The sequence below is a fragment of the Sebastes fasciatus genome, chromosome 13 (assembly GCF_043250625.1).
Source record: "Sebastes fasciatus isolate fSebFas1 chromosome 13, fSebFas1.pri, whole genome shotgun sequence".
Classification (NCBI taxonomy): domain Eukaryota; kingdom Metazoa; phylum Chordata; class Actinopteri; order Perciformes; family Sebastidae; genus Sebastes; species Sebastes fasciatus.
The window spans coordinates 31,853,653-31,863,903 of NC_133807.1; the positions used below are offsets into that span (position 1 = coordinate 31,853,653).

Below are 10,251 nucleotides of genomic sequence, written 5' to 3' on the forward strand. Positions count from 1 at the left end.
ACACACACACACACACATGATGCTGGTTGCATCGGTAGCTATGCAACCAGTGGGCAACATCCACATTTTGTTTATTGAGTCACAAAAAATATGGTTAGATTATAGATTAAAAATATATATAAAATAATTATTAAGTTGCCACTTTAACGTTATGTAAAATTATGTGACAACAGTTCTCGTTTTTTAGTAAATTTTTCTGAGTTGAAATTACTTTTAATAACAAACACACACATACGCACACGCACACGCACACACTCACACACACACGTGTTGCTGGTTGCATCGGTAGCTATGCAACCAGTGGGTCACTTCCACATTTTGTATATTGAGTCACAAAAATTATGGTTAATTAGATCGTAGATTTAAAACAAATATAAAATATATAAAAACTGTTTTATATATATGGGTTAGATCCCTCCAGACCATATTAAATAAATATGTTTTGCTGAATTATGTATGCAGCCTGCATAAGGGCCATTAACTTTAAGGACACCGGAAATGATAAATATCTGTATTATTTCCATGGAAGAATGAGGAGTTGTGTTATCTCTAATTAATAAACCGCTTGAAAGAAAACAAAAACGAACACTATCAATCATTAACACCAAAACAACTAGTATTAATTGGTAATAATGTAAGAAGTGGAGTGGAGTGTTTACCACTATGTTGTGGTCACAGTGAGGAACTGCAGCACTTCCGGTAAATACTTTCAAAATACAGGCACCAAACTGACACAATCTGAAATGAATGAATTGTCTTCTAGTGGTCACAGTTAGAAACACAAACTCCATAATCCTCAGTAGAAAATAATAGATATTCTGACTGTTTGTACATTTTGCCATCAATGAGCATCATGTAATGCAGTGGTTCTCAACCAGGGGACCGTGGACCCACAGGGGGCCTCGAGGGAGTCCCCAGAAAAATAAGGAATAGTTTATTTTCACTATAGAAGTAAGCCCAGTGTGAATAAGAGTCGCATGAGTGACTTTTCCAATCACAGGTTTCACTTTAATCCACGTTTATCTCCTCTTCTGTAGTTGACAACTATAGAATTCTTGTCTTAATCAAATCTAACTACCAGAATCTTTTCAGATGGAAGTCCTTGAAGCAAAAATCATAACCTAATGTGCATCAATTTAGGGGTCCTTGACACTAAAAGAAATTGAAAATTACTGATGTAATGCATTAAAAAAAAGCCTTCAATGTATTTGAGGTTTTGGTGCCATCCAGTGGTCACAGTGAAGAACTGCAATTTGTAAAATAAGCTTCTCTGCAGACATGATGGCATACTACCATTTACTGTGAATACTTTTAAAGTAGTGTCCAAACTGAGGCAAGAAAGGAGTTGAAAGAAAATGTGATGACATTATTACAGTAATTGCAAAATGCACTCAGGTGTGCCAGGTGAGGGCAAAGGCACAGTTTGAACTTTAAGGTTAGAGGTTCACAAAAAAAAATCTAAAGGAAATGCAATGTGTAGTTTGTTTACATGAAAAGTAATAATCAGGATACCTGCAGGTGCATTTCATATTCCGACTAACATGCCCAATGAGTGATGGAATAACAACGCTGCATCCAACATCATATACTATGCACTACTATCATTCTACAATGTTATGTGAATAAACCATTGAAATAGAATACAACAGTCTGTTGTACAACTTGTTAAAGGACACTTCACTGCCTTCTTAGTGATTCCCAGTCTCTCATTCACTGCACGAAGCTGCTTTTGCTTATAGATAAAACATACAATGCCCATTCTTGTTCTGGTAGACCGTCCCAATAGTGGGAAATAAAACAACACAACATTGACAAATTTTGACTTTTTATTCATCGAGACAACATGGACATTAAAAGCAGAGCAAAATTAAACAAATCTTCAGTCTTTGAAATGTTTTTTGATCAAAATGAAATCAGTATATTTTACAGTAAGGGGACACGAGCAATCAATGTGAGCTCTAAGTGGAGGAGATAAGAGACACGCCCTATCACGGGACTAACATTGTACAGACGCTTTCAACCGACGGTTTTAAAAAAAGGTCAAGGAGTGAAGTGGAACCTGACAAACCAAAACAAACCACAAGCACTGTTTTTTTTATTTTATTTTCACTAAATGTCAAGAAACAAGGAGGATGTGTAAAGAGTTTTCAAAATAAGAACACAAAAACCCATAATGAACTTCTCTAAGTTTGGTTTTCAAAGTGATGCCTGCCTGACATCTAGACCAAGAAATACATCAGATGAACCACAACTACCCTCATCCAGCCAAAAGATAGACAGGTGATGGAACATGAAAATCAATGGATTACTTCCCCTCTCTCTCCTCGTTTACATTACTTTGTATGTTCATGTTTTTTTTTGTTTGTTTTTTAAATAAGCCACTACACATTTGTGGTTCACCTTGTTTTTAAGCAGCGAAGTGTCAGGTTCAGGGAAAGGATGGGTGCGCTCTTCCACTTCTTCCTCCACCAGATATCCCGGCTTCCCCTGTCGAGCAAAAAATGTGCACAAAATGCAATTTCAGTAAAGATCCCACAACAAAGGCTTCTAGCAACAACTGCTGCTGCTACTGGAGCAACAATAAGATCTACATAAAGAAACACTACTGCTCAAATAAATCCCTCAATTTAGCCACAGAGGAAAGTGGAGATCATAAACAAGAGACACTGCTAATAATGCACAAACACTATCAATACTTTGGCCAGAATATTATGAGATTTTGTAAATATTGATCAGTTTCTTTAGCTATTATTTTGCTCTTAAAATCTATATAAAGGCTTGATCACCACCTTAGACCCTAATGCTTTAAATACAGTGACACACCTGTTTGATATTCCTTACACCGATGCAAAAGTGCATGTGATATAAAAAAGGACGAACCGCAGCAGTAAACGTTGGAAACCGCATTCCAACGACGAGATAAATTCCACAGATATAGCCCAAAAGCGACAAATATATTATATTTATCACGCTGGTATCGGATCGGTACTCGGTATCGGGCGTTACCGCAAGTTCAGGCATCGGAATCGGGAAGGAAAATATTGTATCGGAACATCTCTATTAAAACTCTCCTAACAAAACTATGGGAAAATCTACACATCAGTTGAAATCCTAGCAGTTGGCATAGGTATATCAAGCAGGCTGTCTGTGCATCTCAGCATTAAGTAATGTGTCTCTCTGACATTTCTATGAAATAACCTTTTCCCCCAAACATATTTGAAAGTTAGCAAAGAGAAAAACAAAGAAACGCATGTCAAAAAATATGCACATTCAAGCTTTCAAGTTTTCTGGAGAAGTACAGAATTGTTTTTTTTCTGACAGGCAACAGCATTCAGAAATGGATGTGGGTAGAGAAAGGAGTACCTGGGGTGAGTACCTGCACAGTTTGACAGTCAGAGAGTTTCCATGATTTTTAATTTGCCCTTTTTCTCATGTGGTCTCGCTCACAACACCAACGCTGTGTGAGGTATGGAAGTCAGCTGCAATTCATTCGATAAACCCTACCCTCCAGTTAGTTAGTTACGTTAAGGCCCCCCGGTGCTATAACACCCCCCCAAACACACACTGCATGGCATCATCAGGCACAGTAAGCTGGACAACAAATCCATGGCATGAGAGTTAGGATGATTACGGCAAAATGGCTTGTTTGTCCACATTTGACGATAGCTGAAAGTAGTTCTGTGTGTTTACATGTGAGCAGGAGAGATATCTCCTTGATATAATATATGTATATATATACACAGATGTAGACACACAGTGGCTTCCTATATGGAGAGCAACATCTCAGCAAATCAAAATTACTACATTTTTCTACCTAAATGTAAAAATAATACAAAAATAAACAAAAACAGGTAAATACAGGCAGGAAAATCTGATTGGACTGGTTCATAGTTTTTCTGCCATTTTGTCCACAAAGACAAATAAACATCTATACGTATCAAAAAGTGATACAAAACGAGGGATACCTCCGGGCATGTTTGCTCAGGGCTACACTGGCCTTTCCCTCTTGGCTTTGTGTGAATGTTTTCTACCTTCTTCTCATTCATCGGGCCTAGTCCTTCATCTTCAGTGCATACTTATGATGCACTATTCCAAAACAGGATAAAGATATATGCACATAGCACATAAGACAAAAATCATAGGCATTGAACTGAACGTAAACAGGGTGGGAGAGGTAGGGTGAGAGGGTGGGGAGGGGAGATGGGAGAGGTTGGGGGGGGGGCGTGGAAGGGTGGAGGGGGTTGGGTTGAGAGCCAGGGGGGAGCGCGGAGGAGGACGCACTTACCTGAGCCTGATCTGAGGTCCTATCAGATCAGTTTTAATTGGACTGAGTGTCACCTTCAGATTGGAGGAGCTCTTGCTGGCCGTTAAGCAGGGGGGAGGCGGAGGCGGAGGCAGGGGCGGCCGCCTCCGTCTCCATCGGTTCCGCTTCTGACGAAGCCTTGGTGGCAGCTGCGTCGCCGTCAGAGTGCTTGTCTTTCTTAGAGCTGCTCCTCTCCTCCGTCGCCTTACGGTCTGGGAGAACATTGTATATTTATAGACACATTAGGGCTGTCGATCCATTCAAATATTCAATCGCACGATTGTCCATAGCTAATTGTGATTAATTACACACTTTCTATTGGTTCAAAATGTACCTTAAAGGAAGATTTGGTGGACAACTAAGTCATGTTTTTGGTTTAATAACATGTGCTGTCTATTAGAAATCTGCACACACTCGTTAGACAAAAAACACCTGATGGTCAGGCGGCCAAGAGAGAAACTTTACATCTCTACGTCCTCACCTTTGTCTTTCGATGACCGCTCTCTGTCCTTGTCCCTCTTCTCCTCTCTGTCCCTGTCCTTGCTGCGGCTGCGATGGCGGTGAGATTTGCGCTCCGAGCTGCGTGACCTCCTCCTGTCACGACTGCGGGAGCGACGCTTTCTGTCGGAGCGCTCACGGCTGCTGCGCCTCCTCTCCCTGTCCCTATCCCGGCTCCTGTAAAAATAAAAAAAAAGAGCGAGAAGAATAAGTTATTAAGGCAACAAGTGAAAGATATAGATTTTGATAATTGATTAATCAGTTTTCAATTCTGATTCCAGCTTCTTAAATGTGAATATTTTCTGGTGTCTTTCCTCCTCTATGACAGGTAACTGAATATCTTTGAACTGAGGACAAAACAAGATATTTGAGGACGTCATCTTGGGCTTCAGCAAACACTGATCGACATGTTTCACTATTTTCTGACATTTCATAGACCAATCAACTAATCGATTAATGGAGAAATGAATCCTCATATTAATCGACAGTATAAACAGCCGTTAGTTGCAGCCGTAGCAGACAGTAAACAAACTGAAATAAACACCATACAGGTCAAACTGTAAAGTCTACTCATGTGTTGTTGTGAATGTGGATTTAACTGGCTCCCCTGAATCTGGACTGGTGCCTCTATCTACTACAGAAGTAATGCAACCGTGCTCCGTCCTTTAATGATCACACAACGCCGTTATTAGACCACCAACAACATGGTGGTCAATGTGGTACGAGAGTCAGCCGTACCTGCTGCGTTTGCGTTCCCTCTCCCTGTCCTTGTCTCTGCTCCTGGACCGCCGGCGATCTCGGGATCTGCTCCGCTTCCTGTCCGACGCTCGACTGGAGTGGCGGCTGTTGGAGTTGCTCCGGCGCGCCCTGCGGTCCCTCTCCCTGTCTCTATCTCTGTCTCTGTCCCGCTCTCTGTCTCTCTCCTTCTCGCGCTCCCTCTCTCGTTCCTTCTCCTTTTCACGCTCCTTCTCTTTCTCCTTCTCCTTCTCTTCCTCCTCTTTGCGCTTTTTCTCCCGTTCCTCCCTCTCGCGCTCGCGGTCTTCTCTGTCTTTCTTGAGCGCCGGGCTTTCACCCTGAGGGTCCTCAGAGCGACGACGTAGTTTCTCCTGAGAGGAAATAAGCACGAGGCGTCGTATTAGTTAGGACGAGTTGTTCAGTACATTTAAAACCAGAGACAAAATATAAAATAGTTTAGACTGGAGATCATTCACTTTGTGAAAAAGTAGGGGGCAAAATTATGAGACAATTATTGTAGCAAAACTATTTGCAAATGTGTGTGGAGAGAGTTGTGTACCTGTATCTCAATCTGTGTGTACGTAATCAGAATTGTAAATGTATAAACGAATCTCTAAACGCGTACTGATATTTGTGAATGTGTAGACAAATGTGCACATTTAGAGATTCTTTTACATATTTACAAATCTGATTGCGCCAACACGGAATGAGTTACAGTTGTACAACTCTCCACACACATTTGCAAATAGTTTTGCTACAATAACGGCTCTAAAAAATATATATATATATATATATATATATAAAAGTATATATTTGTGGTGACATGTAATCCTGTTACCTTGAGCTCCTCCACAGTGGATTTGATCTTGGCGTAGCCCATGTGCTGCTTGCCCATCAAGTGGTCGTCCACTCGGGACTGAGCGTCGCCCACGATGAGGAAAGCCCCGCACACCTCACACACCTCCATCTGTTTCTCTTGGGCTGCAAAGCTCTCGATGGTCTGGATAAAAAGTACATTACATCATAAAACAATGTAATAAAGCGATATAACTCTGACTGACTCGGAGCACAACAGCTCGTCTAATTTGCACAGATTTGGCATTGAGGACGATTAATGTTAATCAGGATGCTTATTGTTGAATAACTTTTAGCTCGCCGTGATGAACGTCAGTGGGACTGGTGGAATCATTTTGAGTCAGAGCTTAGTTTGACTTTGATTATTTGTATAAGAACAAAACAACGTTTGCCAACAGATAGCGTTACATGAGCAGCGCCCACGATCCAGAGCGCCGTCTGTGGGCCGATTGCCTGCAGTTAGCTGACTCACCGAGGGGGTGGAGCTGAGCAGCTCCCTCTCCTCCTTCAGCTGCTCCACCAGCTTCATCATTCCCTGGGCCTCCTCCACTCTGCCCTCCGACCCCAGCTCCTCAATCTGAGCAAAAATCAAAACACAGACAAGTCAGATCATCATCAGTGGTTTTATCACATTGTAGTGTCACAACAATGACAACTAGGTTTCTGGAGGTGTCAATGAGAACACAGTTTGACATGGTTATATGTGACAGATATTTAAATGACATTACATCTTAGTTCCTTCCAGATTACTGTGGCTAGTACCAATCAATTACAAAAATATCTATCCAACTTATTCAACATATTTGTTACAAACCTGCATCACTAGGTCTTCGATCTTCTCTGTTAGAACTGTGGCCTTCTCCTCATTCTTTCCTGATGGACCAGGACCCTGAAGAGATAAATCCATTAGCATCTCAGGTAGAAACACACAGCGTAAACAGCACCCAAGTTTAAACATAAACGCCATAAAGCAATACGCATGGGTTACAGAACAATGTGCCAAAACCCAAAAGCACTAACCCCTGCATTCTGCTGAGCCTGAGAAAGTGCAAGCCGGGCATGCCCTCTACGGATCCGCCGTTCCACCTCTGCCAGGAGCGACTGCAAATAGCGCAGGAAGTCCCGCTCATAGCCCTCCTTCATGAAGCGAGAGCTCTTCTCATACCTGGACACAGGGGGACGGAAGCACTTTATTAGGTGGAAATATCAAAGACACACACAAATGATGTTAGAAACTAAAATCAGAACTTACGTTATTCTAAGGTTTTCATCATGGATTTTCTCACAAGGGCCTGGAAAAGAATCACAAAGCTGGTTTTAATCTTCTAATATGACAGATGCACCCGTTAGGTACTGCTGTACTAAAACATATTTATAATACGTCAACAAATCCTTGACATACCCAGGTCTGAGCGGGTGTTGGTGAAGAGCTCAGCTGGGCAGAAGCCACACAGATAGTACCGGCAGACCTTCTGGAAAACAGAGACAGACTATTACTATTACAGACAGAAGTCTTGTTGAACTCTCATCACCTAACGTTAAGAGTTACACCAGATCTGACCACAGCATTAAACTTAAACAATACCCAATTTGACAGTTACCTCCGGGGATCAATATAGTATTTTTCTAATATCTGATTATGCTAACTGGAAATTAGCCTCGCAAGTCAGTCCATAAATGGATTTAACTCTGACATGTTCTTATATATGTCTCAGATTACCAGTTAGATACACTCAGTTATGTGTTTATCTACAAAAGCATTCTGGGTTTCCATTCTTGCATTGCTCTGTACGTTGCTCTGTATGTTGCTCTGTTTATTACTCTGTACGTTGCTGTATGTTGCTCTGTACATTGCTGTATGTTGCTCTGTATATTGCTCTGTATGTTGCTCTGTACATTGCTGTATGTTGCTCTGTATATTGCTCTGTATGTTGCTCTGTTTATTACTCTGTATGTTGCTCTGTACATTGCTGTATGTTGCTCTGTATATTGCTCTGTATGTTGCTCTGTACATTGCTGTATGTTGCTCTGTATATTGCTCTGTATGTTGCTGTTTATTACTCTGTATGTTGCTCTGTACATTGCTGTATGTTGCTCTGTATGTTGCTCTGTATGTTGCTGTATGTTGCTCTGTATATTGCTCTGTATGTTGCTCTGTATGTTGCTGTACTTTGACCTGATGTGGTTTTGGATCTTGGTAAAGTGAAACATCCTGCAGCAGCAGCAGCAGGATGCCTGGTGGAATAATTGTATTTGTACTATAGGAGTTTTTTTTTAATAAAAAAATAGATGGAGTCTTTGTTGTTATAACAATCTTAATGAAAACCATCAATGAATACAGCAAACTATTTCTCACTGCAAACCAAGAGAGACATTTATGCATTTTAACCCTCCTGTTGTCTTCCCGTTGACCATGCAACTTTTGTTTTCTTTTGACCCGGTCTGGTTTGACTGTTTTTAAAGCATACATTATAAATTATCTCCCAATTCTGTATTGCACGTTTTTGGCCAACTTCATTCCAACTCATTACCACAAGTTTTACACTTTTTGGGGGGAATTCATGGTAAATAAACCTAATTTATATGAAATTAAACCTATTTTTTTTAGGAAAAGAATGCAGAAATTATGAATTATTTGGACTATACTCAAAATTGGAGGAACATATGTTGATGGATTATCACAGAATGGTATATGTCAGAGTTTAGTCAGAATATTATAAATATTATTATATAAAATAAATGTTAAATGACACATTGCACCACATGCGCTATAATTTTGAATAAAATACCCATGATGCAACGAAAGTAGTGGTCGTTATTGTTTTTTGAATAAACCATATAAGTGAACCATTCATGTAATTTTGGGGCAATTAGGGGAAAGACATCCATATTTATGATATAATGAAGTTTGAAAACGGTCAAATTTGGGGGTTAAGAGCATTTGTTCTTCTCAGGCTAACTAGGCTAGGCTAACATTAGCTCTGATGCTAGGCTAACGTTAGCTCTAATGCTAGGCTACTGTTAGCTCGGATGCTAGGCTAACCGTTAGCTCTGATGCTAGGCTAACCGTTAGCTCTGATGCTAGGCTAACCGTTAGCTCTGATGCTAGGCTAACCGTTAGCTCTGATGCTAAGCTAACGTTAGCTCTGATGCTAGGCTAACCGTTAGCTCTGATGCTAGGCTACCGTTAGCTCGGGTGCTAGGCTAACCGTTAGCTCTGATGCTAGGCTAACGTTAGCTCGGGTGCTAGGCTAACTGTTAGCTCGGATGCTAACTCACCGTCTCGTCGTCCCATCTCACGTTGGATCGCTTCTCGTCCGGAGCCAGGTTTCTGTCTCGGCCCATTAGCTCATCGAGCAGCTGGGCGGCTGACAGCATGGTGCTCTGCTGACTGAAGCCTCGCTAATCTGAAGCTCTGAGATCCTCTGAAGCAGCTTCTGATCAAAATGGAGACGACACAACGCCGCCCGTTTATGGTGCAACTACATCCGGTGGCCTCAGCCTCTGACCCGGAAGTACATGTCTGACAATAGAAGTAAATCCCCAGCAAAGCCCACTGCAGATCATACTACACATCATACTACACATCATACTACAGATCATACTACAGATCATACTACATATCATACTACACATCATACTACACATCATACTACAGATCATACTACAGATCATACTACAGATCATACTACAGATCATACTACAGATCATACTACACATCATACTACACATCACACTACACATCATACTACACATCATACTACACATCATACTACACATCATACTACACATCATACTACAGATCATACTACATATCATACTACACATCATACTACACATCATACTACAGATCATACTAC

At 41.0% G+C, this 10,251-nt stretch overlaps 1 protein-coding gene across 2 annotated transcripts; it reads right to left on the reverse strand.

Annotated features, from left to right (window-relative positions):
• Positions 1–1,813: 1,813 nt before the first annotated feature.
• On the reverse strand, positions 1,814–9,891 carry luc7l3 (LUC7-like 3 pre-mRNA splicing factor). Of its 2 annotated transcripts, none has more exons than XM_074656962.1 (11): positions 9,671–9,891; positions 7,794–7,863; positions 7,644–7,683; positions 7,412–7,556; positions 7,206–7,280; positions 6,864–6,968; positions 6,375–6,536; positions 5,540–5,907; positions 4,785–4,978; positions 4,339–4,515; positions 1,814–2,487 (listed from the first exon to the last, which is right to left on the reverse strand). In XM_074656962.1, the coding sequence occupies exons 1-11, from the start codon at positions 9,767–9,769 to the stop codon at positions 2,429–2,431; spliced, it is 1,494 nt and encodes a 497-aa protein (XP_074513063.1). In that variant the 5' UTR covers positions 9,770–9,891; the 3' UTR covers positions 1,814–2,428. The 2 variants fall into 2 exon arrangements, with proteins under 2 accessions (XP_074513063.1, XP_074513064.1); XM_074656963.1 differs by having other exon boundaries at positions 4,286–4,515.
• Positions 9,892–10,251: the final 360 nt, after the last annotated feature.